At 39.8% G+C, this 14,284-nt stretch overlaps 1 protein-coding gene across 3 annotated transcripts in view; it reads right to left on the bottom strand.

Annotated features, from left to right (window-relative positions):
* BRWD1 (bromodomain and WD repeat domain containing 1) overlaps positions 1–14,284 on the bottom strand; it is a 107,243-nt gene that overhangs the window by 85,841 nt on the left and 7,118 nt on the right. For all 3 annotated transcript variants that reach the window (XM_064578781.1, XM_064578784.1, XM_064578783.1), the window contains exon 5: positions 1,218–1,368. In XM_064578781.1, coding sequence (XP_064434851.1) covers positions 1,218–1,368 — 151 coding nt within the window. The remainder of the gene's footprint in view (positions 1–1,217; positions 1,369–14,284) is intronic.

The raw sequence follows: 14,284 nt of genomic DNA, 5'->3' as shown, positions 1-14,284 counted from the left end.
ACTGAGCCTCGGGTGCCCCAACCTAACACACACATTACTTTTTACATGAAAGGATTCATTACCACTATCATGACCAAAGAGCAGTTACAAGGCGTCCTCTCTTGATGCCAGGACAAAACAGAGAAATATGGGCCCCTACCCTAGGGCAGCTGGCTTAAGTCTCTTCTAAGGTCTGCCAGTTCCAAAGCAGTGCTCATCACAAAACGACACGGAGCTTGACACAAGTAAAGAAAACAGAGGAAAACAGGCCACTCAGGCAACTACTACGTAACAACCTAAAATAGAATAATTACAAGGGGAACGGGGACGCAGAGAAGGGAGCATAAGAGCAGTTTCCTGACCCAAGCCACAGTGTGGCAGGGCCACAGAGCACGAGGAAATAACCAAAGCTGACAAACCAGGCTGGCATGGAAGCAGGAAGGAGGGTTGTTCTTCCTCAGTCAAGCTTTACCCTGCTGGTGCACCTAGGCGGCAGCAGCGTCTCAGCAACGGATCTTAAAGGCAATCATGGGGAGTGCACGTGACACACACTCAGGATCAGAATAAAGGTAATCATGGGGAGTGCACGTGACACACACTCAGGATCAGAAGAGCCAACATTCTTGCCCGTTAGCAGTTCAGCCATGTTGTATACATAGATCATATCACATACATATACTTAGTCTAGGTGATTTATACCAAGCTAACAGAAAAAGAACAGCAATTCCAAACATTTTGCTACCACATAACTTCGCAAAAAAATTAAATTGATGAAAAAGAACCATGCAATTGTACATTTTTGGTGCTTGTTTCAAACTGCTACCAATTTAAAAAATCACTTCCCCTTATTACAAAGGGCTTTCAGAATCTAAATACCAAATAAAATACTTCTAGCATTTAAAGAGTTTATTAGACACATACAATTACATTCAATGAAGTTATAAGTGAGCTACAAAATGGAAAATTAAGAACTCACATCAATAAAACCTCAAACACATCTCAGAATAAATTCAAGCTTTTTCGCTTAACATCTAAACCTTTATCATTTTTTTAAATGCAGAAGGACCCATTAAACACTTATGTAGTAAAATTCAATGTCTATGCTAAACGCAGAAAATTTTATAGTCCACAGCATGGTTTATAGTTACATATCGCCTTTCTTCCACAATGCATACATTACTTCACAATTATAATTATTATTAAGCTACAAAGCAGAACACTTCTTCAAATTAAGGTACCTTTTGCTGTACGTAGCAAAGACTGCCTTCCTGCACCAAGTAAAGAAGTGACTCTTGAAATACTGGGTGGAATTTCTTTATCCAACATGGGACCAATGCGCTGGCAGATTTGCAACAGATGATCAGGAGCCACATGCTTATTGGACAAGACCTAAATTGGAGAACAAGTTTTAAAAACATTATTTACAATATTATCAATAAATATTAAACTCTTAGGGATAAGTCTGACAAAACATGTGAAAAACATGTACAAGGAAAACTACAAATCGTTGCTGAAAGAAATTACAGAAGATCTAAATAAACAGCAAACTGATCTATAGGTTCAAAGCCAACCCAATCAAAATCCAAGCAGGCTTTTTTGCAGAAAATGACAATTTTATTCTAATATTCATATTCAAATGCAAGTGGCCTACAAAAGCCGAAGCAGCTTTAAAAAAAAACAAAAAACAAAGTTGAGGTATAAAAATAATACTTGACTTCAGGAAATCATTGTATGAGGGCAACTGATTTTTGACAAAAGCACAAAGGACAAAAGATAATCTTTTCAACAAACAGAGCTGGAACAACTGGATATCCATTTGCCAAAAAAATTTTTTTAATTAGCTTTGATCCATACATCACACCATAAACAAAAATTATCTCAAGACAGATCACAGATCTAAATGCATAATCTAGAGGGGCGCCTGGGTGGCTCAGTTGTTAAGCATCCGCCGTCGGCTCAGGTCATGATCCCAGCATCCTGGGATTGAGTCCCACATCGAGCTCCTTGCTCAGTGGGGAGTCCGGTTCTCCCTCTCCCTCTGCCCTGCTTGTGTCCCCTCTCTCACTGTGTCTCTCTCTGTCGAATAAATAAATAAAATCTTTAAAAAAAAAATAAATGCATAATCTAAAACTGAAAAACTTATCACAGAAATCACTGGAGAAAATCTTTATGACCTGGGGTTAGATAAAGATCTCTAATGACAACAAAAGTACAATCCACACAAAAACCAGCCGATAAACTAGACTTCATCAAAACTAACAGCTTCTGGTTTTTCAAAAGGCGCGGTTCAGAGCATGAAAAGACAACCCACAGACTGAAAAAAAAAGTCTGCAAAGCATATCTCTGATAATGGACTTGTATCTAGAATATAAAAAACTCTCAAAATTCAATTATTAAAAAAATCTAATTTTTAAAAACAGGCAAAAGATGTGAACAGACATGTCACACACACACACACACACAGACGAAAAGATGCTCAACATCATTCACTGGTAACTGATGAAACACAAATTAAAACCATGAGGTATTAATACACACCTGTTAGAATGGCTAAAATTAAAAGTACTGGCCAGACCAAGATTGACAAGAACATGGAGAAACTGCTGGTGGGACAGGACACAGTACAACCACTTTGGAAAACAGTTGGGTGCTATTCCCCGAAGCAGATTGAGGTGATCGCTGTTCACTTGACCCAGACAGAAAACCCTACAAAATCATGCAAACCAAGAGGTTCAAATCTTCGTGTTCACTTTAAGAACACACGTGCAACTGCCCAGGCCATCAAGGGTACACTTATCTGAAAAGCCACTAAGTATCTGAAGGATGTCACTTTGCAGAAGCCTTGTGTGCCATTGCCTTGCTACAATGGTGGAGGTGGTAGGTGTGCCTAGGCCAAACAGTGGGGCTGCACACAGGGTCATGGCCCAAAAAGAGTGCTGAATTTTTACTGCACATGCTTAACAATGCAGAGAGTAATGCTGAACTTAAGGGTTTAGATGTAGATTCTCCAGTCATTGAGTACATCCAGGTGAACAAAGCCCCCAAGGTGCAGTGTAGAACTTACAGGGCTCATGGTCAGATTAACCCACACAAGAGCTCTTCCTGGCACACTGAGCAATCCTTACTGAAGAAGACCAGATTGTTCCTAAACCAGAAGAGGAGGCTGCACAGAAGAAAAAGATACCCCAGAAGAAAATGAAGAAACAAAAACTTATGGCCCGGGAGTAAATGGAGTATTACTCAGTTATCAAAAAGTTATCAAAAAGAATGAAATCTTGCCATTTGCAACAAAATGGATGGAACTATAGGGTATTATGCTAAGTGAAATAAGTCAGAGAAGGAAAAATACCATTTGATTTCACTAATATGTAGAATTTAAGAAATCTGAAACATACCTCAAGATCTCATTTTTGGTTCTTATGCATTAATTCAAATATAAAACAAGCCTGGATTCAATATAAAGTTGTTGTGGGGCACCCGGGTCACTCAGTCAGTGGAGTGTCCAACTTTCTTTCCCCCCCAGATGAATCCAGCATTTTATTTAATTATAGCAAGCAAGGAAGTGCTCACTTATTCTCTACTTAAACGCCATAGTTAGGCAAAAACATTCAGACCTATATTGAAAACACCTCGCTGAAAGTTTCCAGAACATTATTTGCCACTCAATACCCAAGCTGTTGAGATTTAAGATCACCTTTTGGCAGTGCACCACAGGATTCTAAACAAACAGGACTTCACCCATATCACCTTAATTTCTTGATTATCATGTCTTGCTTTCTATCATCCATCGGAACAATTAGTTCAGCTTCTTTAATCACATAGCTTAAACCTGACGCTTCCCGGATGTAAAAGCTGAGTGTCCCAACTCTTGATTTCAGCTCAGGTCATGGTCTCAGGGTCGTGAGATGGAGCCCCACACAGGATTCTATGCTTGGCATGGAGTCCGCTTGAGATTCTCTCCCTCTCCCTCACCCCCTCCCATTTCCCCCACTCTAGGTCTCTTTTTCTCTCAAGTAAATAGAATATTTAAAATATTTGTTCATAAGCCCTAATGACGACAGAAGAGGCTAAATAAAATATCTTCAACTTCTCAACCTGACTTCTGTTTCCTACCCTGACAGATATCCCACAGCAAAACTCCAAAGGCCTATCAAAGCTCAAGTAGACATCAAAGTGTTTCTTAATACTAATTAGGACTCTGTGCTTCCAAGTGTCAGCATGTGAAAGTCCAAAAACTGTTGTAGATAATGAGCTCATCATGGGAGGGGAGAGATAGAAAGAACTAGAAAGTAATTCCAACAGGGCCAAGAAAATCACAGATCTAAGAACTTGTCAGCAATGCAAATCTGAAAACAAAACCCCCCACTGAAGTACTCACACTGACCAACCTATATATCTAAAAAGCTTAAGATAAAATGACTTTGAGCAATGGCAATATGGCTTCTATAAGGCACAAAATCACTCTAATAGTTTTAAGATTTCTACTATCCAGGTGGATAGATAACTTATATAATTGGCTTTAAGTTTTGAAGTTACACAACCAAGCCTGTCTCCTGAGTGGAGACTTGGTTCTTAAAGACGAGCTATAACAGACATGGCTAAAAACAACTTCTCTAATAGAAAATGTATGGACAGAAAATTTTAAACAGAGTGTTTCCTAGTGCTAAACATGGTCTTATTTTATCTCTTAAATGATCTAGAAGGGAAACGTTCTAGATTACACTCGCTGCCTGAGTTGAAGAAGCAATAAAACTGATCATTAAAATAATAGGAGGCTTCAACATAGGCAGGTGTACTTAGCTAAGTCCAGGTGTTGTAGGAACATGGATTCCAGGCAGCAGCTGTAATCCCCTAAAAGAATTATAGATTCATTGCATTTCTGAGGATTCTAGCACAATCATCAAAAAATGAAGGGGGAGGAAGTTTGCTAACCTATTTTTGTATAAAACAAGGTATTTCTGGAAAGTATGGTGGTTCTAGTCCCAATACAGGCAACAAAAATGATGAACAGAAAATGGTTGTGAGTGTGAGCCTCACACTGGGTGTAGAGATTGCTTAAAGAGAAAATCTTACAAAACAAAAACAAAGGGCACCTGGGCAGCTCAGTCAGTTAAGCATTAGCTGACTCTTGACTTCAGTTCAGGTCAGGATCTCAGGGTCATGAGATCCAGCCCCACGCTGGGCTCCACACTAAGCATTGGGCTCCACACTGAGCATGGAGATTCTTTCCCTCTCCCTCTGCCCCTCCCATTGCTCGTGTACACACATGCTCTCAATCTCAAATTTTTTTTAAAAAAAGAAAATGGTGGGCGCCTGGGTGGCTCAGTTGGTTAAGCGACTGCCTTTGGCTCAGGTCATGATCCTGGAGTCCTGGGATCGAGTCCCACATCGGGCTCCCTGCTCAGCAGGGAGTCTGCTTCTCCCCCTGACCCTTCCCACTCTCATGCTCTCATTCTCTCTCTCAAATAAATAAATAAAATCTTTAAAAAAAAAAGAAAGAAAAGAAAATGGTTCTGGATTATTAAGTTAGTATCATATTGACCAAATCAATATGATAAATAATGTTCCTTCACTATTTTCAAGTCCTACGCAGACTGGTAATAGTCTCTTACCAGCGACTTCAATGAGTAAGGCAGTTATACAACATCCTCAGGAATGAGGCCAGAACTAAGTTCCTTCCAACATCAAATAGCCAATCTCTCTACCATCTTATTTTTTGTAGCCACAGTCACTCTCACAAAGTGTATCAGCCATACTCCTAGGATCACCATGTTACTATCACTATCACTAAATACTGCTGTGAGCATGAGCCTCTTCAAGCCCAGGGTAGCAACTATACAACAAAGTGGTAGTAGGGTCTAGATAACCTGTCTAACTGGAAAGTTATGGGAGAAAGTAGCTTTTTCTGTAAAGTCTGGGATACTATAATCAGGATCTAGAATGAATGTTTAATATCTTTAATATGTTCCTATCTGATCATTAGCTTTCCCTCAATTAAACTGCATCTAGAAACCTTACAAGGGAAAACACATAACTACCACATCATATCACAACTCCTATATAATGGGCATACAGTACCACAATGAAATAAGAAGTGACAGCATAGTCTTTGATACAGAATAAAAAAAAATTGATGTCTTCCTTAAGTAATTCCCCTCAGCCTCTGATGCCACAGAAGTTCTTGGCCTCTTTTCTAAGCTTTATAAAGAAATGCATGTTTAGTAGTCAATGGCAAGATAAATATTGCTATAGATGTAAAAGGGGAAAAGAGATTAACCCTCAGGTTATCCAAAAGGACGTAGGCAGAGAAATGATCTAGTGTTGGCATGAAGATCCTTCACTCAAAAGCACTGATTTTAATTCAGGAAAGAGAACTAGTTTTAGCTTCCCGGAGTAGACCAGGTTTGCTCACCCTACAGCCACTATCTCCCCCGACTTCGGCAGGACCCTCCTATGTAGTCCTGGGCAATGAAACGGAGAAGAAACTTTCTGAGGCAGGGCAATGTTCCTGAAAAATTCTACTCCCTAATAAAAGAACCCTTCCCTCCCATCATTTCTAGGATATGATAGCAACCATTAAAACTGAGTTTGAGAAGAAAAAAGCCAAGATGTCAACTGCCCAATCAAAAAGACAGAGACCAAGGCCTTAATGACACCATTAAATCACCCATCTATTCCACCTACAGACTTACAAGATATCATTGTAACTTTATTATTTAGGCCCCTGCTTTTAAGCAAGTAAAGCATCCCATAAGCCTCCTATCACGTGCTACGCAATCACACCAATCCTACCAGCACTGCCCACCAATTTGAAAATCTGAAGCAAACTCATCCACCAGCCATTCCATAAAGTGAGGCTTACCTGGAAAATGCTATTAATGCTTCAGCCAATACCAAAGGACATATCCTTAGTTAGTAATTCTGTGTAACCTATTAATATCATTTTCTTCTTCCCTTACTTAGCAAAACAGCAAGCCCTATTTATTTTTTCCAAATTACAAATTATTCAGAAGAAGAAAATCTAAGATTTCTGATATTCTTCATAGGGAGTTCTGACTGACCATCACAATAGGTAGTAAGATCATCTGAAAGGAATAAAATACAAAAGGCAAAATACTCAGGGGCTTTATCCATAAATCAGCTGACTTCTGAAAAGAAACCACTAAACTTGAGATTATTTCGTTGTAACATAATGAAAGTAACTGAATTTTCTAAGCAGAACATAATTAAAATAAACCTGTGTGAAGACTAATTAAAGCCTGAGTCCTACATGGAACTTAATGAAGAGACAAATACGCCCCAAAAAGTCAACCCTCTTTGTTTTTTTTAATATTTCACAAGATGTATTAAAGCAGAAGAGACAGGACATTTCAAAATGTATGAGTATGCCACAGTCCAAAGAAGCTATGAAATAGTGAAGTACTGGTCAAGGAACAATTTCAGCCACATGAACATACTAAAGATCACAGTTTTCAATATTAATGCAAAACATCTTCTAGCCAGACTTAGTTTATCATTTCATCAAGAAATCTGCCATATTCTAGGGCAGAAGACATGAACAGACATTTTTCCAAAGAAGACATCCAAATGGCCAGCAGACACATGAAAACGTGCTCAACATCACTTGGCATTAGGGAAATCCAAATCAAAACCTCAATGAGATATCACCTCACACCAGTCAGAATGGCTAAAATTAACAAGTCAGGAAACGACAGATGTTGGCGGGGATGCAGAGAAAGGGGAACCCTCCTATACTGTTGGTGGGAATGCAAGCTGGTGCAGCCACTCTGGAAAACAGTATGGAGGTTCCTCAAAAAGTTGAAAATAGAGCTACCATACGATCCAGCAATTGCACTACTGGGTATTTACCCCAAAGATACAAATGTAGGGATCCGAAGGGGTACGTGCACCCCGATGTTTATAGCAGCAATGTCCACAATAGCCAAACTGTGGAAAGAGCCAAGATATCCATTGACAGATGAATGGATAAAGAAGATATGGTATATATATACAATGGAATATTATGCAGCCATCAAAAGGAATGAGCTCTTGCCATTTGCAACGATGTGGATAGAACTGGAGGGTGTTATGCTGAGCGAAATAAGTCAATCAGAGAAAGACATGTATCATATGACCTCACTGATATGAGGAATTCTTAATCTCAGGAAACAAACTGAGGGTTGCTGGAGTGGTGGGGGGTGGGAGGGATGGGGCGGCTGGGTGATAAGACATTGGGGAGGGTATGTGCTATGGTGAGCGCTGTGAATTGTGCAAGACTGCTGAATCACAGATCTGTACCTCTGAAACAAATAATATATGTTTAAAAAAAAAAAAGCAGAAGGGGAAGAATGAAGGGGGGGGAATCGGAGGGGGAAACAAACCATGAGAGACGATGGACTCTGAAAAACAAACTGAGGGTTCTAGAGGGGAGGGGGGTGGGAGGATGGGTTAGCCTGGTGATGGGTATTAAAGAGGGCAGGTTCTGCATGGAGCACTGGGTGTTATACACAAACAATGAATCATGGAACACTACATCAAAAACTAATGATGTAAGGTATGGTGATTAACGTAACAATAAAAATTTAAAAAAAAAGAAGTCTGCCATATTCTAAAAGACCAAGAGAAATAAAACCTATTCATTTTAGCTATGTCTTTAAAGCAAATTCATAAAACTCAATACAAACAAAACAAGAGCTTACAAAAAGTCAAATAAAAGCCCTGCACTTGATAGAGATTCTAGGTTCAGCTGCAGAGTCCTGAAATGTATGAACTCTTAAGTAAATACAATTAAATCATTCAGAATAGAAATATTAGTCCCCCAATGAGTAATGAGCCAGAAAGGATCCACAGCTGCACAGCTACTGGTTCAATTCCTTTCAAATTGGCTGAAAACATAACACTGTGTATTTAAGGATCATCTTCTTTTTAAGCTAAAATGCTGAGCAAAGGGAATTTGATAAACCATTTTAATAAGAAATGTATTATAAAATCTGATCACTAACACAGTATAGAATGTTACAGAAACAGAGAAGAAAGTCTAGACGAAAGCCAGCCAAAATGTAGTACATGATGATGACCACAGTCCCTGTAGAGAAAGGACAGAAGACTCAAATGGTACTTGCAAACGGACAGTTTAGAAAAGGCTAGATTCATACCTCACACCAACCATACGCTCAAATCAACTGAACATAAAGACATTACAAAGGAACTACATATGGACTGGAAAATAATAACGATGAATAGACACATAATACCACCTTTTATAATATTAATTTTTGGAGTGCAGAAGGGCTTTAAGGACAACCCTAAAGACAAAATAAAGATTAACAGATGTAACCAAAGTAAAAATCTTAAACCTCCGTAAAAACAAAAGCTCCAAAAAAAAAAAAAAAAGCTCCCAACAAAACTAAAAGCAGCCTGCAAGCTTGGACAGGAACCTAGAACATGTGGCCGACTAAAGGAACCTAGAGAGATGAAGAATTCTTACAAAATGGGAAGACAGCAGTAGAAAAGCAGGTAAGAGATATAAAAAGGCAATTCAGAAAAGATGAATTATCAACAGGCACAAAACAAACTTCCTTAAAAAAACAAGTCTTAAGCATGTAACTGCTGGGTCAGAGGTTATGCAGGGTTTTCTTTGTTTTTTTTACTTCTGCAATGGTTTAATTGCCAAATAGTTGGAAAGGATTATTCGTTTAAGAAAAAGCCCCCAATCAGTACTGCTTTTATTACATCTTTAAAATATCACAAATTAAGTCTGAAAAATCAATTGCCATCTTGCTGTTTCTATAACTAGACAACTTAAATCTTATTCATCAGCCTGCTGAACTGTTCCTTTTTCAGAAACATAGTTACCACCCAAAAATTTTCTGATATCCTTGTTTTTACCGGTTGTGCTAAATCCAAGCAACTGAGTTTGATACAAGTTCAATGTCATTTCCTTCAAGAATTAACTCATCTTCCTGGGCTTGAGATACAAGAAAGTGACACCTGGCCTCATTCACACCCTGTAGATACATTTTTCACTCAAGAAATTTCAGATTTCAACAAGAGAACTATTCTCCTGAGTAACAACGTTGACGGGGAAGGGAGCATACACAGACCTCATCTTTTAACAGGAGGCCAGTGTAACACCCTTGATCACCTTGTGTACAGGACTACAGATAGTGCGGACAGTAGCCAGTTCTGTTCTAGCTCCCACCATCTGTCAACTCAGAGCCTCTTCTTTTTCTTCCAAGGAGACGGAGTTCTACATTGATGTGACTGAAGTCCCTTCTCAGGGTTCCTCTGGGGCCCTTCATAGTAACACTGTGTCATTCAGAGTGATGTTGACATCTTCTGAAATGTCGACAGTCTGACTGCTGACAATGATCTTCATTCTCGCAGTAGATGCGGCAAAGAGCTATGCAGGTTTTTAAGACTGAGGGCAACTACTCTTTCCTCTGATCCTCTCATGGCTTCACTTTCCTTCTTCATCCTTCAAGACAAGTGTCACCCCATGGACAAAAGCTGTCCCTCCCCACCCCCCCTTCCCAATCTCCATCACCATACAAATGTGAATTTGTATTACAGTACCTTGCCTGCTACTTCTGGTTACCCCTAGGGTGTAAAGCCCCAGGAAACCAGGAGCCTTGCCCATCTCATCCACACTGGTCTCCCTGGAACCTTGAATACAATAGGCTTTCACTTACTGAATAAATGCATCATACATTCATGAATGAGTATCACACAAAGTGGGCTTGCAGCTGGACCTGCCCCCTAGGAATGTAACCTCACTAAAGTTACTTCTGCCTTTCAGTTTCATCTCAAACAGGAAATCACAATACAGACAAGGTAATAGGATTGCTAAAAGTAAGTGAGATTATACAGGTTAAAGCTCTTAACTTTTGTGCAGTACTTGGCAAAAAATGACTCAAACATTAGCTACTGAGGGGCACCTGGCTGGCTCAGTCAGAAGAGCATGGGACTCTAGGTCTTGGGAGTCATGAGTTCCTACCCCACCTTGGGTGCAGAGCTCATTATTTACATATAAATAAATAAACTTTAAAAAAAACACAAACCATTTTACTCAATGGTTCAGTTTCTAGAAATTTATGATAAATGACAATTACAAAAGATGTAAATAAATGCACAGATACACAGATCTTACTTTGGTATTCACAGAATCACTAACAGCAAAAAAACCTAGAAACCAACCAAATGTCCAACAAACAAAAGGTTAGATAAAATTTCCTAGAGAAATGGAAAGAAATTCACAAAATACTATCTTTTTAAAGATATTATTTTGGGGGACGCCTGGGTGGCTCAGTCAGTGAAGTATTTGCCTTTGGCTCGGGTCATGATCCCAGGTACCAGGATCAAGCAACGGCGTTGGTGGCGGGCTGGTCTCCCTGCTCAGTGAGGAGCCTGCTTCTCCCTCTCCTTCTGCCCCTCCCCCTTCACGCTCTCATGCGCTCTCAAAAAAAGATCCTATTTTTTTAGCGTATATGAAGAAAAATAAACACCTCTCGCTCTCATGATTTTCTATTTTTTCTTTGCTTTTGCATTTTCTAAATATTCTACAATAAACAGCAATTTTTATTTAATATTAGGACACTTTTTGGTCAGATTACAGAGAAAAGACTAATGAACTAATTAATTACATCACTTTTCAGTTACCCCCCCCATAAAGACCACTACCAAGATCCTCAAACATTTACATATAAATATGGGCAAAATTTAATATAGACAAAATATAAGGCTTTAAATTGAGGCTCTACCACAAAGTCTTTCTCCAGCAAAAGTTTCTCAATGTGGAATCCAGCCTAAAATATACCAATGATAGTTTAACTAACAGAAACTAAAGTAAGGGGGGGGTAGTAGACTCTCCTGACCCTCAGGCAGTATGGTGAAAAGTACTAGTTAGCCCTACCTAACTAGTTACGGGACCTTGGACAAGGTACTTTCTAAGACTTCAGATTCCACATTTGCAAAAAGAATAGGTAATACTGCACACTTAACAATGTACAAGGTACACTTCTAAGGCTTTTACGGTTTTGACTAATTTAACTCTTCACTACATTAATAACAGCTAACATGTACACAGTGATTTCTACCTGACACTGTTCTAAGTACTTCACATAGACTAACTTACTATATCCCCAAACTACTCATCTGCATTTTACAGATGAGAAAATGCAGATATGGGCATTAAATAACTTGCCCAGAAGCAAAGAGCTAATAAACGACAAAGCTAAAAATAAGAACCCTGGCTGTCTAGTTCACAACTCTCCAGCATCACTGGATCCTTGCAATTGGCTATACTGCATCCTAATAAAAATGGCACGTTAACAAGATAATCAAGGAGTATCTGAAGAGGTTTAGAGCCAAAGTGGCCCCTAAAAGTTTTTAAAGCCAAATATATGCAAACTGATTAAAATCAACATAGAGAGGGCGCCTGGGTGGCTCAGTTGGTTGAGCGACTGCCTTCGGCTCAGGTCATGATCCTGGAGTCCCAGGATCGAGTCCCGCATTGGGCTCCCTGCTGAGCGGGGGGTCTGCTTCTCCCTCTGACCCTCTTCCCTCTCGTGCTCTCTGTCTCTCATTCTCTCTCTCAAATAAATAAATCTTAAAAAAAAAAATTTTTTTAATAAAATAAAATAAAATCAACATAGAGGATTTTTTCTAAGCAGTTAAGAGTCTCCCATCCAAATCTCATTCACCTACCCCATTACAAATAATAAGCAAAGTCAAAGTCTCGGCCAAATTCTAAATACTGCGCACACAATTCATCCTGCTCTGCTATGGTATTACTTAACTGTAACACAAAAGTTTTGTGTTCAAAATGCCACTTTTGCATTTCTACATAATAAAGGAAAGAGAGTCAATATGACTCAAAGAGGCTATTTTGTACCTTCCTACTGAAATAGTCTAAGGAACTTAAAAAAGGGATGTACAACTTCCATGTATCTCACAGCCATTCCAGTGCTGAACACTGCTCTGACCTACAAATGAAGCCCATGTCTCGGAGAGATTTTAAGAAATCAAAGATCATAGAAAAAAAAAAAAATCATTTAATAACCAAAGTGGTGATGGCTGGTTCTCAACAGGAAAATATACTAAGCATTAGGCCACCCACATTAATTCTTTCAATGAACAGTGAGAGCCAACTATGTGCCAGGAAGGACAATTAAGTGTACCCACAGAGGACTGCAGACAGTTACATGTCCCACGTAATTTTGTTAAGTTGAAAGTAGTCATTTATTTCAACTATTAAAAGGAGATAATGTGTGAGGCTACTGCCCTCACTTTAACAATGAGAACAGGTTGGTCTAGCTTGAAAATAATTTTTAGGGGCGCCTGGGTGGCTCAGTCATTAAGCGTCTGCCTTTGGCTCAGGTCATGATCCCAGGGTCCTGGGATCAAGCCCCGCATCGGGCTCCCTGCTCGGCGGGAAGCCTGCTTCTCCCTCTCCCACTCCCCCTGCTTATGTTCCCTCTCTTGCTGTGTCCCTGTCAAATAAATAAAATAAAATCTTTAAAAAAAAAAAAGAAAGAAAATAATTTTTAAACCCATCAAAGAGCTGAGAAAACAAGTTGACATCAACTACGCCCCAGAAACTGGTGAGCCCTTCTGTGACCAGAAAAAGATTCACAGCTGCTTTCATCCCTAGCAGAGAGGCAGGAAAAACTGACCACAGATGAGAATAAGGAAAAACCTGCCAAACTTTTAAACTTCACAGCCATCTGTGGGCTGGCATGTCTGAGGCCTGATGAGAATGCTGAGGGCCCTCAGTCAAGAGTGTCTACACCACCCCAATTCTCCCCACGGGCCTTCATCAATTGCAAAGGGCCAAAAATGGGATGCAGAGCAGCTGGAGGGAGACCCAGTCCACACCAAGTGCACTCCAGAGGCCCTCTGAAGGCTAGGGATAGGAAAATAGAGTAGAAAGCCAAGGGCCCAACTGGAGAGCAAAGAGATCTCAGCAACCCAAAAGCTGGCAATTGGACTATAAAACAGAGCAAGCTCTTTCAAGGTTTGGGAAGCTAGCAACCTGGCTATAAAATATAGACATCTCCGGGAGTTCAGACCCTGTGTTGGGCTCCATGCTGAATGTGGAGCCTACTTAAAAAAATAGACCGGTCACTCGCTCGCTCATAAATCTCACCAGTGCCCAAACCCCAAACTCTGCTGGAAGGGAAAATCCTGATCCAATCCTTAAACTATGTGAAGCCAGTGATGAACCAAATGTACCTATAGCTGCAACAGAACCCAGAGACAAGCAGATAGGACACAAATTAGATGCACCCAGCCTCTCACATTAAGA

The sequence above is a fragment of the Mirounga angustirostris genome, unplaced genomic scaffold (genome assembly GCF_029215605.1).
Source record: "Mirounga angustirostris isolate CCGP_5_RB_7025 unplaced genomic scaffold, mMirAng1.0.hap1 SCAF_1, whole genome shotgun sequence".
NCBI classification, from domain to species: Eukaryota; Metazoa; Chordata; class Mammalia; order Carnivora; family Phocidae; genus Mirounga; species Mirounga angustirostris.
This window is presented reverse-complemented; position numbering and strand designations above follow the sequence as displayed.